This window comes from Rattus norvegicus, chromosome 6 (assembly GCF_036323735.1).
Source record: "Rattus norvegicus strain BN/NHsdMcwi chromosome 6, GRCr8, whole genome shotgun sequence".
NCBI lineage: Eukaryota > Metazoa > Chordata > Mammalia > Rodentia > Muridae > Rattus > Rattus norvegicus.
The window spans coordinates 136,900,104-136,917,770 of NC_086024.1; the positions used below are offsets into that span (position 1 = coordinate 136,900,104).

General features: G+C 47.9%; 1 protein-coding gene across 10 annotated transcripts in view; it reads left to right on the top strand.

The window, feature by feature from the left end:
* Positions 1–17,667, top strand: part of Tdrd9 (tudor domain containing 9) — a 115,429-nt gene that overhangs the window by 49,307 nt on the left and 48,455 nt on the right. For 9 of the 10 annotated variants that reach the window (XR_010052076.1, XM_017594515.3, XM_017594516.3 and 6 more), the window contains 10 exons: positions 2,538–2,602; positions 9,429–9,483; positions 9,625–9,709; positions 10,529–10,586; positions 11,898–12,002; positions 15,013–15,110; positions 16,340–16,471; positions 17,123–17,288; positions 17,376–17,439; positions 17,509–17,572. Coding sequence is in view for 9 of the 10 variants with exons in the window: in XM_017594515.3 (XP_017450004.1) it covers positions 2,538–2,602; positions 9,429–9,483; positions 9,625–9,709; positions 10,529–10,586; positions 11,898–12,002; positions 15,013–15,110; positions 16,340–16,471; positions 17,123–17,288; positions 17,376–17,439; positions 17,509–17,572 (892 nt within the window). In the remaining variant the exon portion in view is untranslated. Of the gene's footprint in view, positions 1–2,537; positions 2,603–2,631; positions 2,809–9,428; positions 9,484–9,624; positions 9,710–10,528; positions 10,587–11,897; positions 12,003–15,012; positions 15,111–16,339; positions 16,472–17,122; positions 17,289–17,375; positions 17,440–17,508; positions 17,573–17,667 lie in introns of those variants that run through there. The other variant, XM_039113388.2, reaches the window with a different exon arrangement.

The following is a 17,667-nucleotide window of genomic DNA, read 5'->3' on the forward strand; positions in this document are numbered from 1 at the left end:
AGCCTCCCAGCGGTCAGCTGTGTTAGGCTCCTGTCTACATGTGTAGCAGTGTCATTAATAGAGTCGGGGTTGGCTTTCTTACATGGGATGGGCCTCAGGTTGGGGCAGTCATTGTTCGGCCATTCCCTCAGCCTCTGCGCCATCCTTATCCCTGCATATCTTGTGGGTGGGACACATTTTGGGTTGAAGGTTTTGTGGGTGAATTGATGTCTTCCTCCCTCCTCTGGAAATCCTCCCTGGCCCACAGGAGGTGGCCACTTCAGCCTTTATAGCCCCCTCTGGTAGGGATCTCAACTAGGGTCACCCCCCATAGAGTCCCTATATCCTCTCCTCCTGGCCCCCGGTCCCAGGTCTCTAGCTAGTCCTAGTGATGCCCACTCCACCAATTTCCATTCTCACTTCCAGCCCTCTCCCACCCCCTCCCCACACCTCACCATCCCTGTCCTCTCCTTGCCTCCTCTCCCACCCAGTTCCCTCTCTCCATCCACATCCATGACTGTTATAGTTTCTCCTCTGAGTGTGGTTGGGGCATCCTCTCTTGGTACCCACTTACTGCCCAGGGTCTTACTTGGGTCTGTGGATTGTAGCATGGCTGTCCTGCACTTTCTGGCTAAGGTCTACTTATAGCTGAGCACATACCATGTGCGTCTCTCTGACTCTGGGTCACCTCACTCGGGATGGGATTCTCGAGTTCCATGCATTTGCTTACAAATTTCATGATCTCTTTATTTTCAGTAGCTGACTAGTATTCCATTGTGTGAATGAACCACATTTTCTTTATCCATTCTTTAGTTGAGGGACATCTAAGTTGTTTCCAGTTTCTGGCTACTACAAATAAAGCTGCTATTAACATAAGTGTCCCTGTGCTATACTGGGATATCTTTTGGGTATATGCCTGGGAGTGGTATAGCCAAATCTTGGGGTAGGAGAACTGTCAGTTGATTTCCAGAGTGGGTGTGCAAGTCTGCATTTCCATAAGTCAGATTTCATCTAACATTTTCCCTTTGAGCCAATGGTTGTTTCCTCCTGGTGCTGGTATTGAACCCAGGTCTTTGTACGCGTTAAGCATATGCCTTAGTCACTGTACCTCCAGCCCACTTTTATACATTGGTATTGATCTCGAATCCTGCAACTTGTTGACCCTGTTAGAATCCACCTCCCAATCAGTCTCAATCTCTCTCTGTGTGTCTCTGTCTCTGTGTGTCTCTGTGTGTCTCTGTCTCTGTCTCTCTGTCTCTCTGTCTCTGTGTGTCTCTATCTTTCTGTCTCTGTGTGTCTCTGTCTCTGTGTGTCTCTGTCTCTGTTTCTGTGTGTCTCTGTCTCTCTGTCTCTGTGTGTCTCTGTCTCTGTCTCTCTGTCTCTCTCTGTCTCTCTCTCTCTCTGTGTATAGTGTGTGTGTGTATAGTGTGTGTGTGTGTGTGTGTGCGTGCGTGTGTGTGTTCTGCTTGCACCTTGGGTGCTGTCCCTCAGGCACCGTCCACCATTTGGAACAATGTCTTTTGCTGGTCTAGAACTCACTGACTAGGCTCTGCTAGGCTGGTTGGCCAGTAAGCCCCAGAGATCTGTTGTTTCCTCCTCCCAGTGCTGGATGACAGCCTTTCCATGTGGGTTAGCTTCTCCTCCATGGAGGTTGCTGTTCCCAGATGACAGCCTGGCTTGCCCTTCTTGGACTTTTATATGGCTGCCTCCTTCATGCTCCTGTCATCTCTCTGAGCAGCCATTTCATACACAGCTCTACAATCTTTTTATGTGTATCTGAGTGTTTTGCCTGTATGCATGACTGTGCTGTTCCACATGTGTGCCTGGTGCCCATGGAGGCTAGAATAGCACTTCAGGTCCCTGGAACTAGAGTTCTTATAAGTAACCGTGTTAATGTTGGAAGTTGAACCTGGATCCCCTGGAAGAGAAACCAGTACTTTTTACTTTTTAACAATCGAGACATCGCTCCAGTGCCAGCTCCATGCCCTTTGCCTTGTCTTTTGGTCTTGTTGCCGAGCTGACAGGGTCCTTCCTTCTTCATGCACTTTCTAATCTGTCTCTCTAGCCAGGGGATTGGCTGCAGAGCAGTGCAGGGTCCTGTGTCCGTTCCTGCTGTCCCTAGACTCATAGAGGAAGGCATGGAATGCAGGGAGGGCCCACAGATCTGTGGAGGAGAAAAATTCTATTTCATACAGAAATATCCCTGGTAGTAAGAAGTGCATCTGTACGCACCCTTTGTAGTAATAATCTGGGCCTTAATGAAGTCTGCTTATAGTTAGTTATTTTAAGGTTTGTATCTTGGGTTCTGGATTATAGTATCTAAATTTGCAGGAAAACTTTTGCAGATGGTGTCGTAAGGGCAAGCGCAGTGGGAATGAAGAACTCTGGCCTTTTGCCTGGTTGGCCTCTCTGCCCGCCTCAGTCTTGGTGTGAGCTTAAGAGAGTCACCTGACAGGATCTGCAAGAGTTTTCACCAACAAAGCCAGTAACATCAGGGTCTCACGCAGCAGGGGCTCTGCCAGCCTTGATTCAAACTTGTTCACCTCACATTTTGACAGGAACAAGACCTGGTCCGGGGCCCAGTTTGTGTCGGAGCGGAGCAGCGTGCTGGTGTTTCTGCCAGGTGTGAATGTCATGATTTTGTGACTGGAATTTTAATACTCTGGACATCACCTTTTGAACAGTGGTGTCATGCTGCCTGTTCTCTTAGACATGGGAGCATGAGCAGCCGTGGCTCAGGTTGGCTTGTCCGTAACCTTTGCAGTGCTGCAGAGCGTTCTAGTAAGGAAGAGTACCTTTAAGGCAGGCTTGTCAGCTTCGAGATTTCGGGTAAGATGTTTTGCTTTGTTAAGAACTTTCCTTTGATGGTCATGAATGTGAAGTGATGTCCTGAGTTTGCAGTGGGGCATTCTTACTTCGAGCAAAGCAGGAAGCCCTGCTCATCCCCAGCAGTCTCTGATGCTGAGGAAAATGGGCTCCTCCTGCACCTTTCTGAAGAGTCCCAACTGTGTCGAGTGACACCTTGTCAAAATGACTTCATGGAGTAGTGCAGTTTGATGAAATTATAACGATATTCACATATGTTGTTGCCGAGAGGTAATATACACAGAACATGTGAGTATCTGTGCACTGGTGATGGGAACAAGAGAAGCTTAATTTTGGGATGTACCATATGAGGTTCAGATCCTGGTCACATTTTGCTCACTGAATAGATTGATTTTATGCACAGAACCAACCCCTAGCTGGCAGCATCTGTGTGTATTTGTCACATGACTTCTGAGTCCACAGACCCAGGAAAAAGCAGCAGCAGGCGATGGTGCTCCTCACATCCTCACATCCTCACATCCTCACATCCTCACATCCTCACATCCTCACATCCTCACATCCTCACATCCTCACATGAGGTAAACACAGCCCAGCAAGGGTCTCCAAGGCACATCTGCCTTCAGCTCTGTGGCTTTCTGTTACATACAAATCTAAATCAAGTCTGGCCTATTATGTTTATGGGTTTCATGAATTGACTTGTTTCGAGCAGATATGAATTAGTTTTTTCAGGGCTGCTACAACAAGGCATTGCAAATTGGATGTGCAAAACAAGAGTGGTGTGTTTCCCTGCTGTTAGAATGCTTAGGCATTCTGGAAGCAGTTGTGAGGAGACATGCTCCCTCTCAGGCACAGGCTCTGCCTAGCTCCAGATAGCTGGCCTCAGGCCTGGGGGTTTGTTTGTGGTTCCACTTGCATGGCTGTCACATGACAGCCCCTGGTTCTTCCCTCTTTTTATGAGACCAACCGTCCTATTGGATGAATGTGCCAACTGACTACACTAGGACCGTGTTGTAGCTACTGTATGTGCAATGGCTGATTCTGAGTCAGGTCGCTCACATTCTTAGTTATTGGAGTTGAGTCTAAAATTGTTTTTGGGAGACGCAGCTGAACATGTAAAAGATTGAAATATTGATAATCCACACGAGGCACAGTGCAGATGCAGATGCTGTCAGCCAGTACACATTTTTTTTTTTTTTTTGGTTCTTTTTTTTTCGGAGCTGGGGACCGAACCCAGGGCCTTGCGCTTCCTAGGTAAGCGGCCAGTACACATTTTTAAACCTACGGAAAAGGACCAAATCCTTAAAGTATTATTACTGGTTTTATATTCTTGGGATCTAACCCAACTCCCCATTCAGAACCCACCACTGAGTTACACTCCAGTCCATTTGTTTTTTTGTTTGTTTTTGGTTTTGAGACACAACTTTAATGTAGTCTTGCCTGGTCTGGAGCTGTCTGTGTGTCTGTCTGGCTGAGAATGGATGTTATCTTGCTTCTGCCTCCCAGGTCCTAAGATTTAAGACTGGAGTTACCTATCTAGTTTAAAAACTTCTTTTTGATTAGCAACATTTTGTATATTCATTGGAGGAAATTTGGAAAACAGGAGGGAAAAGAAGTTACTTATGTGGCCAACACTCGTCAGTACTGTTCTGACAAGAAAAACACTGAAAGAATGTCTGTGTTTTAAAATAACTAAGTCATTACTAGTCAATGTCATGGTGCATTTGTCCTAATTTTGGTACAAAAGATGATGGAGTCAAATCAAACTGGTAAGGCTGTCTTTGAAAAAGTTATTTTATCTTGAAATTAACCTAATAAAGGAAGCAAAAGACTTGCTCAATAAAAAATTTAAGACACAGAAAAAAGAAATGGAAGAAGGTACCAGAAGATGGAAATACCTCCCTTGCTCAAGGATTGGCAGGATTAATGCTGTAGAAATGTCATTCTACCCAAAGCTACCTACAGAGTTAGTGCAGTCCTCATCTAAATTCCAGTGCAATTCCTCACAGAATCATTTCACAATTCATATGGAAATACAAAAGACCAGGCAGGATATCTAAAACAATCCTGAACAACAAAAACTGCTGGAGAAAGTATTAGGCCTGATTTTCAGTTGTTAGAGAGCCATAGAATAAAAACAGCATGGTACTGGTATAAAAATACTGAGGACCGGGTTGGGGATTTAGCTCAGTGGTAGAGCGCTTGCCTAGCAAACGCAAGGCCCTGGGTTCGGTCCCCAGCTCCGGAAAAAAATACTGAGGACCCACCTATGAGCTCACACTTACCCCTGTAGTCACCTATGAGCTCACACTCACCCCTGCAGTCACCTATGAGCTCACACTCACCCCTGCAGTCACCTATGAGCTCACACTCACCCCTGCAGTCACCTATGAGCTCACACTCACCCCTGCAGTCACCTATGAGCTCACACCCCTGCAGTCACCTATGAGCTCACACTCACCCCTGCAGTCACCTATGAGCTCACACTCACCCCTGCAGTCACCTATGAGCTCACTCACCCCTGCAGTCACACTCACCCCTGCAGTCACCTATGAGCTCACACTCACCCCTGCAGTCACCTATGAGCTCACACTCATCCCTGCAGTCACCTATGAGCTCACACTCACCCCTGCAGTCACCTATGAGCTCACACTCATCCCTGCAGTCACCTATGAGCTCACACTCACCCCTGCAGTCACCTATGAGCTCACACTCACCCCTGCAGTCACCTATGAGCTCACACTCACCCCTGCAGTCACCTATGAGCTCACACTCACCCCTGCAGTCACCTATGAGCTTGAACTCACTCCTACAGTCACCGGGTCCTTGACAAGAGACCAAAACTACACATTGGAGAGAAGACAGCATTTTGAGCAAATGGGGCTGGTCAGACTAGATCCCATGTAAAGAACAGAACTAGATCTTATCTCACACCCTGTACAAAAGTCAATTCCAAGTGGATCAGGCACCATAGCCTAGTATCTGATAGAGAAAGCGGGGACACACTCACCTTACAGGTACAGGAAGGACTTTCTGAACAGGACCTCAGGAGTGCAGGCATTGAGGCCAACAACAGCAAGTGGACACCATTGTTCACATGAAGGCGCAGCTTACAGGGTGAGAATACATCTGCCCAAGGGTCGGTTACCTAGAGTCTATAAAGAACTCCGAAAACTAAGCAGCAAGAAGACAACCCGGTTAAAAACCAGGGCGAGGAAACAGAGTTCTTACAGTGAGACAGTGGCCAAGGAAAATGTTTAAATTTAGGGTTTATTTTTATGTATGTAAGTGGTGTTACCTGTATGTATGTCTGTCACTGCGTGCATTGCCTGGTGCCTGTGGACAGCAGAGAGGGCGTCAGAACCCCTGGAGTTGGAGTTACAGATAGACTCTGAGCTAAGAGCAGCAGGCACCATTAACTGCTCAACCGTCTCTTCAAGCCAGCTGATAAATATTAAAAAAAATTAGTCATCAGGGAAATTCACATTAAAACTACTTTGAGAATTCAACTTACTGCAAACAAATGGCTAAGATCAAAGAAAACCAACAGACCCTAAAGATGGCAGGTGTGGTGCCATGGGCGTGGCTATGTGCGGTGGGCATGGCTGTGTGCGGTGGGCGTGGCTATGTGCTGAGGCCTGAAGGGCTGCTGTCTTCCTACAGACATTCACTCCTCCGTGTGCATTGCTGCTCTAGCTACAATAGCCAAGGCATGATATCCATCAACGGACGGGCAGTGAAAACGTCACAGACACAGTGGGACATTGTTCAGCTGAAAAGAAGGATGAGACTAGTAACTTGCAGGTTAAATTGGTAGCGCTGAAGACAATCATTCTGTGAGGTGAAACCGGAAAGACAAACGGCATGTTCTTTCTTGCGGACACAGTCTTCAGCTCTTTAGACATGTGCATTTACTTAGTTTTGAGACAGGGTCTCACTGTGTAGACCAGACTGACCTTGAAATCACAGAGCTTCTCCTATATCTGCCTTCCAAGTGCTGGGATTGCCAAGTGCTGGGTGCAGTTGCTGCCCCCACCCCCACCCCCTCCGTGTAATTTAACTCGAAGTACTTATACAAGTCAGGAACCTTGTAAGGAACCATGGTGGGTGTCACATTTCAAGACTGGACAGATAGACAAAACCCATAGGGGACTAACAGGAGTAATGAAACAGGATGTGTTAAATAATGTGACAGGTTGGGGATAGGGCAGAGATGGGGGTCTAGGGAGGTCTGACTAACACTAAAGAGCTTTGGAAATGCCATATAGAAACCTACTAGCATGTACGATTCCTATCTATAAACGCAGTTTAAATGGTGTTACCCTATGATTGGGCAGCGACTCCCCATAAACCACAACTAGGTTACCAAGTGGACAGCTCCATGCCAGGCATAGGTCACTTCCTTTTGAGTTGTTGGTCAGTGTGGCTCCCACACATTGCAGGCCTTGCCATTGCTCTGGGTTCCCTCCAGAACTTGTGGTAAGACCCCCGGTGCTAATGTATGTGCTCATAGGACATGGAGAAATCAACAGATACAGACCCAGAAGGTTTACCTCCTTCTGGTTAGTTTAATGGTGCTGGAAGGTTCTGTATGTGCTAACTGGGGAGAACGATGACAGTCTCACCCAGCTGTGAACTCTGATCTACAATAGCAGTGGCTGGCAGCATCCACCTACTGGTACAGTAGTGGCAGGCATAGGTGTTATGGGAGCAATGAACTACTTTTTTTGAGGGATTAAAAGCCCATTGGACACGGTGGAATTCATAGCTGTTACTGGGCCAAAACCTGGAGGCTGCTGAGGTCATGGCCACCAGGGAGAACCTAATAGCAGCAAATCTGCTAAATGGTTGTAATAAGAAACTGTCCCCTAAGTCCTTCTCTTTATATCCATGTATTAGTCTCTCAACACTCAGGAGAGGAGCATCTTTTTGTAGTAGGTGGTGATTTAATATAGGCCCATAATTAATGATTGTGCAGAGAATGAAAGTCTATGGAGTGCTTAGCTCTAAATGGTGCACTGTCCCCCCACCCCCGTGGGCTCAGTGACCGTTATGGAGGGGCAGAGAGATTGTTAAGAGCCAGAGGGAGGGGTTGGGGATTTAGCTCAGTGGTAGAGCGCTTGCCTAGGAAGCGCAAGGCCCTGGGTTCGGTCCCCAGCTCCGAAAAAAAGAACCAAAAAAAAAAAAAAAAAAAAAAAAAAGAGCCAGAGGGAGCAGATGTGTGGAGAAACAGCATTGCTGGAACGTGCCAGTGCGGTTACAGAAGTGAACTCACAGTGGCCATGACTGCATGCACCATAGCCTGCACAAGGAAGAGCGAGACAAATCCCAGTGTGGGGTAGGCTGGGCGTGGGGCTTAGGAAGCTCCACCCCATCCAGGAGCTATGGAAATCGGTGGCTACTGGGAAGAGGGGAATCACTGGTTTTCAAGGATATGGCTCCCTGTGCTCCAGAAGACAAGTCTCCCACCCATGAACATTCAGGCAGCACCGAGTGACCTCTGGGCTGTGTGTGTGCGAGTGTGTGTGTGTGTGTGAGTGAGAGTGTGTGTGAGTGTGTGTGAGTGTGTATATGTGTGTGAGTGTGTGTATATGTGTGAGTGTGTGTGAGTGTGTATATGTGTGTGTATGCTGTGTGTGTGCTGTGTGTGAGTGTGTATGTGTGTGTGAGTGTGTGTGTGAGTGTGTGTGCGAGTGTGAGTGTGTGTGCGAGTGTGTGCGTGAGTGTGTGTGTATATGTGTGTGTGAGTGTGTGTATATGTGTGTGCTGTGTGTGTGAGTGTGTGTATATGTGTGTGCTGTGTGTGTGCGAGTGTGTGTATATGTGTGTGTGCTGTGTGTGTGAGTGTGTGTGTGCTGTGTGTGTGAGTGTGTGTGTGAGTGTTGTGTGTGTGTGTGTGCTGTGTGTGTATGTGTGTGTGTGTGCTGTGTGTGTGTATGTGTGGTGTGTTTGGGTGTGTGTGTGTAGTGTGTGTGAATGTGTGTGCTGTGTGTGTATGTGTGTGATGTGTGTGGTGTGTATGTGCATGGTGTGTGTATGTGGTGTGTATGTGCATGGTGTATGTGGTGTGTATGTGCATGGTGTGTGTATGTGGTGTATGTGTGTGTGGTGTGTATGTGGTGTGTGTGTATGTGTGTGTATGTGTGTGTGTGGTGTGTGTGTGTGTGTGTGTGTGTGTGTTCAAGGGGCACATGAAGGTATGAAGGTAGGAGAGAGAGATGGTTTGGCATTAGTGGGAGGGAGCACTAGAAATGTGGGGTCCATTTCATCGAAGCACATTAGGTAAAGGCATGAATTCTCAAACAATAGAAACAGTCTGCAGAGCAGAGCACTGAAACCCCAGACATGCCCGCCGGCCCAGCCTCCGTGCTGCACGCACTTAGCCACACCTCACCATCCGTTGGTAAATCTTATTATCTGGGCTTCTGCTCTGGAAGATGAGCTGTTGGGGGGCAGGGGCTTCATTCTGTTGACTGTTCATTTGCAGGGTACGGCACAGTACATGCAGCAGGCCTAAGAGCTTCTCTGTTGAGTACACAAAAAATAAGGACCCTTAAAAATACGTTACCACTTTACTCTGAAGATCAGTTATTAGCAATAAACTCACGTTTGCTTCCCTCCCCCAGGTCTGGGTGAGATCAATTATATGCATGAGCTTCTCACAAACATGATTCACAAAAGGTATGTGTAAGTGGGAGCCTTTGTTTTGGCTTTTAGAGCATTGTGCTGCTTACACCTTACATAATCTAATTACCTCACTGAATTGTTACTTGCATCTGCCTTGTGTCATGTGACATTTTATTTTAGTGCTTTGTTTCTTAGGTTACAGGTCTATCCACTCCATTCCAGTGTGACTTTAGAAGAACAGAATAATGTATTTTTAAGTCCAGTCCCTGGGTACAGAAAGGTAGGAGGCTGAGAAGATGAGGTGTGAGACACGTTCACCCTTACTGGAGAAGGACTGGTGTTTGAGCCTCTCTCCCATTGTCACCAGGCCATGATGTGTTGATGGGAATCTGTGACTTTCATGTTGTGAGTTATTTTGCAAATCAGTTACCTGAAAGATAGGGTTTTTTGTTTTGAGACAGAGCACCATCTCCTTGTACATCCTCCTGAGTTCTGAGATTATAGGTACATTCTACCATGCCTGGCAAAACTAAGAGTTTTGTGTATTTGATTTCCTGACCCCAGGGCCTTGCTGCTAGGGAGTTTGCTGCCTTGGGAGTGATGACCTTGTGGGAAGCTGAGGCCTCAATCATCTGGAGGCGTCAGCTCTTTCGGATTCTCCTCACAGCTCCCTGGGAGGATCAAAGTCTGGGACCCGGAGCTTTCGGTCAAATCTCGGATATTCTTGAGGATGTTTGGAATCTTTAGGCAAACTAGACTTTGGATACTACTCTAGGATGCTCACACTGACAACCCGTGCTCTGAATTCTACCTGCTTTTGCTTTTTGGCTCTTGGCAAGTCCACAGTCCCTCCACTAACAATTTCGAACTAGGTTCATGAACAAACCCTTGGCCGTGTCACAAATGCTTCTTTTAAGCACCACTTATGCTGTGTGTGCCTGGCTTCCATGTGGTGGGAGCTTCTTGATGAGTAGTGGCCTGCATAAAGTGCGAAGATGGCCAATTTGTCATTCTGAGCCAGTGTCTAGACTGATATTCAGCCTCAAGACCCTTTTCTAACTGGGGTATACATCAACCTGTTTTGTTTGATGCTCCACAGATTATCCTGTCAACCAACATTGCAGAGAGTTCTGTCACAGTTCCTGATGTCAAATATGGTAAGGCCTTTTTCTGCTCACTTCTCCCTGTAAAGAGGAACCCACAGGCTTTTTTGACCTCTGAGGTCTGCTCTCCCCTCCCCATGCTCGGAAGAGACTCAGAGAGAAGGTCACAAAGTCCAGTCTCTTATCTTGGCTCATCACTGTTTCCTCTGAGCATAAGTTTTCTGTAGCAAGGGGAGGTAGCTGGAAGGAAGCCATGACAACTCCATCGCCTGGTTCTTTGTATATATGTATTTAGCGCTCTCTCTCTCTCTCTCTCTCTCTCTCTCTCTCTCTCTCTAGTCTATATGCATTTAGCTTGCTAACACTGTGTGTGTGTAGTCTGTATGCATTTAGCTTGCTAACACGTGTGTGTGTGTGTTTGTGTGTGTGTGTGTGTGTGTGTGTGTGTGTGTGTGTAGTCTGTATGCATTTAGCTTGCTAACTCTTGAGTCGTTAACTCTCAAGGAACCTGTAACCATGGCTACAGTGCCCCTGTGAGGAAGACTGTATATGTTGACTACAGGCTGCTGGGAGAGAGTTAGCAGATGAATTACAGTCCCATGTAGAGGAGACAATGTTATATAGGAAAATCGGGAAGGAAGCGCTAGTGTTGGGGGAGAGATGCTTGGGATGGGGCATGTCTTCGTAGGCGGCCATTGCTGTGATAGAACACTGTGATCAAAAGCAGCTTGGGAGAAGAGGGTTTATTTGGCTTCCACATCACAGTCCCCCTCAATGGAGATGCAGGCAGCATTGTTCTTGCTTGACATCACCAAGAACTGTGTTAGACTGGTAGTGGGAGGTGACTGTGGGCTTGGGTGAGGAGGGGTGGTGGCACAGCCTGAGAAGGGCAGGGTCTGCCCTCTGTCTCCAAGGACAACTCCTCCATGCACAGGAGGTAGGTGCTGACCAGAGGGAAGCTCCTTCACCTGCCTCACAGATTCTCCTTGAAGTAAGAATCGAGCTGACTTGTAACACTCACTGCTAGACAGACAGATAGATAGACAGAGACAGACAAGAACACAGAATCTGAACCCAGACAGCCCAGCACATGCGCCTGCCATCCCTCCCTCCAGTATAACGACATTTTGGAGTAACTGTAATCTTTTGGGTGCATCCAGACAGGTCTTTATGACAATTTGGTCCTTAGGTCCAAAGACTTCAGTTCTGATCTAGAAAGAGACCTTGGTTTCCCGTTGCGAGAGATGACGGGCAGTCGGCACGCTCGCAGGGGTGTCTGCAAGCACGCGGCCTCCAGCAGCTGCACAGTCCCTCTGGCTATCATAATCCTACCTGGCTGTGTGCTCACACTTGTTTTTATGGCAGTTATAGATTTTTGCCTGACCCGAACTCTGGTTTGTGATGAAGATACAAATTATCAGAGTCTGCGGCTAAGCTGGGCCTCGAAGACCAGCTGTGACCAGAGAAAAGGTAAGGTGTTTGTGGCAGACACCCTGAGGCCTCAGTGATCACGCAGTGCACAGGGGTCCCCCTGAGAGCTCTGTTTTAGTGTTTTCTCACTCACTCAGGTTTCTCCTTTACTGGGGCAGGTTTTAAGCTGAAGCACCAGTATCTTGGTTCTCAGTCACCCTTGGCTCCATGTTTTCTCTTGTGCTGTCTTAGTCAGCTCTGAAGGGACAGATAGCCTGTTGTCTCAGCAGCTATCATGTCTTCTGTAGTACTTTAAACTTGTATGATCCACTCAAGTGGGCCTCTTGAATGATTTTGACAGACTTGTCTTGGACTGTCTCTAAACCTGGTGTTTGTAGGGTTTTTTCCCTAGTGAGTCCCACAGAGGACTCATGGGTTGGTGTGCCAAATTAAAGGGATAGGGACCTTTGGGGGATAGACACTTTGTCCACAGAAGTGAGTCCATGACATGCCAGGCCCAGATGTTGCCTTCTCCTGTAGCAGGAATTGGCTTCAGGGGGACAGCATCTGTGGTGTGTCCTGAGAGATGGCTTGACTTTATGGAGAGCCTCCTGAAGGAGGTAGGCAGAAGGCCAAAGAATTCCTCTGGGAAATTACTGCCTCAATATCAAACACTTATGTGCATAAACCAAGTAACTGGCATGCTCCTGCCTCAGTGCAGACACTGGTTTTCAGTGTGTTCTTTCAGTTAGCTTTCATAAGGGGTGTGAGGTGAGCATGTGGTATTCTGAGACTCGGGGAAGTAGCAATAGCAACTGCACAAGGTTCTTCTCCTCAGGTGGGCTGAGGTTTGACCCAGAATCTGGCTTCAGGCCTCCTGACGGCTGTACTCCCTCTCTCCTCTCCTGAAGTCCCTTGTCAGAGAGGACCAGGAGATGATGAAGGCGCCATTGTAGCCTGGCTGCCAAGGGTTTCATCAGTGAAAGTCATCCAGTGTGGCCAGTCTGCATCTCCATAGTGTATGAGCCGCTCCCCCTTCCTTGGGAGCAGAAGCCATCACTGGACACCTCATACCGTCTCGTGTGACTTTTGACTTGCAATTTCCTAATGGTACCTAAGGTTAAGTAGCACTCACTCCTCATGCTTGCCTACTATCTGCTCCTCAGCCACCCCGTCTCTGTCTCTGCTTCTTAAGATTTATTTGTTTGTTTATGTATTTATTTGCTTAATGTTTAAGGCCTTCTATGTAGCATTAGCTGACATGGAGCTCACTGTGTAGCCTGGGTGGTTTTGAACTTGAGAGTGAACCTACTGTCTCTTCCCCCAAACACTGGAATTAAAGCTGTGGGCCGCCGACAACCACTTATTTCACAGGCATCTATTTTTCCTCAGCCTTCTCCAGGGTCTTCTGTAGAGAACAGGTTTTAAGCGTTGGTGAGGAGCAATGGGTCAGGTTTTGCTGTAAGGATCATGCAAGAATTCTTCATGTAGCTTTTGGTCGTGAAGCTTTTCCCTTGTGTCTCTTACAGAAGTTTTATCATTTCTATTTTAAACTTACGTCCATCCCCTGTCCCGCATTGACATCCACTAGAGTCAGCTGTCCAGGGCGAACTTTGGATTGAGGTTACTTCCACACTTGTGCATGTGTAGTGGCTCTGCAGACAAACCCTCCTGTGGCCTTATGTCTGTTCTTTCATGAGAAGGTCATGCAGATGTGGCCACAACAGGAGATACAGGAGAGGCTTGGGAAGATGAAAACCCTTATAAACAGACACAGGAGGTACAGCCTGTGCTACATAGAAGATACCCTGAGTCGATGAGCAGGGGAGAGCGAGGTTGAGACCTTGCCTTCATTGGATTTTATGATAGAGTGCTGAGGCAGGGGGACAGCTCAAGACTGGCTAGTTTGAATGACTCCAGAGGCCTGGGTAGTGGGGTGGTTCCTGGTTGGTACTTGGCCCCGGTGTTATCTCCACGGAGTAATATTGCCTCCTGGTCAGTTAGTTCCCTTGAACCTTGTAGTTTTCCGTAAAGACTTAGTTTGCTTGGGAGATTACCTTGAGACCTACATAGGCAATCCTCTTGTGCTCAGGGTATGAGGAGAGAAACTGAAGGAACACACTCACAGGAGCTGGAGTGAGGCAGGAGAGGTCCAGTTCCCCTCGGCCTTTTCTGACCCACTTGTGGGCCTCCATTTTTCCCTTTTGAGATAGGCTCTCACTGTGTAGCCCAGCCACACCTGGAAGCCATTTTGTGACCCGGCCTGCTCCCACCCTAACTTAGATTCCCTTGCCTTGGTGCCCTGAGTGCTAGAATTATGGGTGTGGGATTATGGGTGTGCACTGGGGTTATGGGTGTGCACTCTTTTGCTGTTGATTTGGGGGCTTTGACTTTTTTTTTTTAGTCAGAATCTCTCTTATGTAGTAGCTCTGGCTGTCCTGGAACACACTTTGTAAATCAGGCTGGCCTTGAACTCACAGAGAATGTTCTGGCTATTGATTAAAGAATTAAAGGCCAGCACCACCACATCTGGCTTGTTTATTTAAGGTTTGTATCCATTAAGGACACTCCTCACTTTTTTTCTTGTAAGATTTGCTTCCACTCCACAATAGTAATTGTCACACACAAAAGGAGCACTTTGTGTCATCGTCTTCTTGGGCGGAACCTGGCTCTGAGCTCTAGCACATATAGTTCTTAGTTAATATCAAGTGGCTATGTTGAAGGATGTCTTGTAGGTGGACACAGCAGCAGGGACATCCTGGGCAGGAAATGTGTATCATTCAAAGTAATATGGTTTCTAGTGCATTGCGACCAGTTTGTTTTCTTTGGACATTTACACTAGATCTTTTTAAACATTGGCTATGGAATAGAAAGCAGCACTCAATCTTAATTTAACTGTTTAAGACAATTTTACTCATGATAATATTAGAGTAAGATAGTTTGTTGTTACTGACCTAGTGTGGTAGAAGATAAAAGTTTTTCGTGATCAGTGTTTAATGGTTGCTTTACATTTCTCTCCACACTGATATTAAAGTAATCATTACCAAATGGAGTTGAGCCTCTTTTGCAGGCCGTGCTGGACGAGTGTCTAAAGGATATTGCTACAGGCTGATCCACAGGGACTTCTGGGACAGCGCCATCCCTGACCACGTTGTTCCTGAGATGTTGGTAATGAAGTCTGTTCATTGTCTGTGTTAGCTTCTTGTATACATGTTGTTTTGTTTTTTACTCTGTTCTGACCCTTATACTATTGATACCCCCTTCCCTCCCTCCCCACTTCCCTCCCTCCCAACCACTTCGTTCATTCGTTTGTTCGTTCGTTCCTTCCTTCCTTCCTCTCTTTCTTTCTCTCTCTCATTCTTGAGTACTTTCTGCTATTCTTAGCTGTGTGTCATTCCTCAGGAGTTCAGCAAGTAGGCCAGGCTGGCTGGCTAGTGAGCCCACCCCAAGGATTTACCAGTCTGCGTGCATGGCGAGAGCACCTCCACACAGATGTGGAAACTAGAGAACTTGTTGGGGGTTCTGACCTTGGCCATGTGGATTGTTCTCAAGCTTAGGTTATTAGGTGGCAGGACTTCACCTGTCAAATCGTCTGTCTCACTGTTCCAGCCTATCCCTGCTCGTGATTATTTTATCTGTCGTGGACGGGTTTTCTTTGCCTCCAGGCGTGAGGTGCCTGCAGAGGTCAGAAGAGGAAGCTGGGTCCTCTGGAGCCAGCATTTCAGGTGGTTCTTACCCACCATGTCATGGCTGGGGACCAAATCCTGGTCCTGGAAGAGCAGCCAGTGCTCTTAACCACCAAGCCACCCCAGTCATCCTGTTCTTCCTTGGTAATCGGGGGAATGCTGCCCTGTGTCCTTGGCCCTGTAACACTGTTTGCTTTTGCACACCAGCTTCTTGGTTCCTTTATGAGTGACCATGGGTTGGCCTTTGCCTTCCTAACTCCACCCTCTTCATCCCCTTAGGTCTTTTCTGCTTCCTTCTTTCCTGCTTTTGACTTTTTCTTCTTTTCTTCTTTTTGGAGACAGGGTTTTTCTATGGCCTGTGCTGGTTTCAAACTCAAATCCTTTTGCCTCCCCCTGGCCCCAGGGGTTGGATCGCAAGCACGAACCATTATGCCATGCTGGTCCCTCCTCCACTTCCTGTTTTGTTTTCAGTCCGGGTCCGGTAGCAGCACTGTTCTTGAACCTGCGTCCCCTGCCTCCATCTCCCACGCGCTGCTGGGATTGTGGTGTGCTGCCGTGCCCAGCGTCCTTCTGTCCTGTCTTCTTCCCTACCCCTCTCTGCCGTTCTCCATCTCTACTGCTTCTCTTTCCCTCCTCTGTTTTGCACAGGTCTGTCCTATGAATAGGAGGTGGTTTCGTATCATCTCCCTATTGAAATTCTGTTCTTTTCAGCGCTGTCCGCTGGGAAGCACCGTATTGAAGGTGAAGTTGCTCGACATGGGTGAACCTAGAGCTCTGCTGGCAACCGCGCTGTCTCCACCCAGCCTGAGTGACATCGAGCGCACCATTCTTCTGTTGAAGGAGGTGGGACCTGTGCTGCTACTTAGCGGTGGGGAGCTAAGGCTTTTACACTGGGGGAGCCTGACTTTCCTAGTCCATTACAACACTCATCCTGTGACTCCAGCCCCAGGCCAGGCCTGTCCTTCAGCTCCCCTCCTTGTGTTTCCGAAGCCCACTGCCTCTCCATCCTTAGGCCCATCCTGAGAAGCATCCGGCGCTGCTCAGTCACCCCCAGCCTGCTCTGCTCTTTCTCTAGCTTTGTCTCCACCTCGTCCTCACCCTCCTGCCCACCACTGCTTGAGACTCTCTTCCCATCTGCTCTCCTTGGCCCACTCTTGACTCAGGCTCTGCTCTTATGACTTCCCCCACTGGCCCTGAGAGCAGCTGTGTCCCCCACAGATGTGCTTTGTCATGTAGGTGTGCTCAGTGTGTGCCGCGTTTGCTAAGCTTGGGACTGGCTGGGCCTGTGGAAGTGTCCTTGCCTGTTATTTCCCAGTGACATCATGCTCTGAAATACACGGAGTGTGTTGGAGCCATGGTCTTCGCAGGTTACCTTAGCTGTCTCAGAACCTCATTCTCCAGAAGCTGGAGTGCACTGCCTGTGCACTTCTGCCTTAAGAATAGTGGAGTGTGGCTATGCCAGCACTTGTTAACGGCACTGACTTGTTTCATAAGGTTGGAGCACTGGCAGTTAGTGGGCAGAGAGAGGACGAAAACCCTCATGATGGTGAATTGACCTTCCTGGGAAGAGTGCTGGCACAGCTCCCTGTCAGTCAGCAGCTGGGTAAACTCATTGTGCTGGGACATGTATTTGGGTGCCTGGATGAGTGTCTCATCATAGGTAAGTGTGGGGACAGGTGAGGGGACAGTGTGGACAGTATGTGCTGGCGTGTGCTGGCAGGCTTCATCCTCTGTTTCCTGTCTTTAGCGGCAGCTCTTTCTCTGAAGAACTTTTTCACGATGCCTTTTCGACAGCATCTGGATGGATATAGGTACTGAACGTTGTCCCTGTGGGGTCACCTTCCTAGGGCACTAGGTGACACTTATCAATGTGTTTGCAGGAACAAAGTGCACTTCTCAGGAAGTAGCAGGAGTGACTGCCTGGCACTTGTGGAGGCGTTCAGGGTGAGTGCCTCCCTCTGGAGGTGGAGGTGCCACCAAGGCACCAGTGTGTTCTCCCCCCGGCTGTGAGTGGATAGAGGTTTCCTCTCACTGTGTTG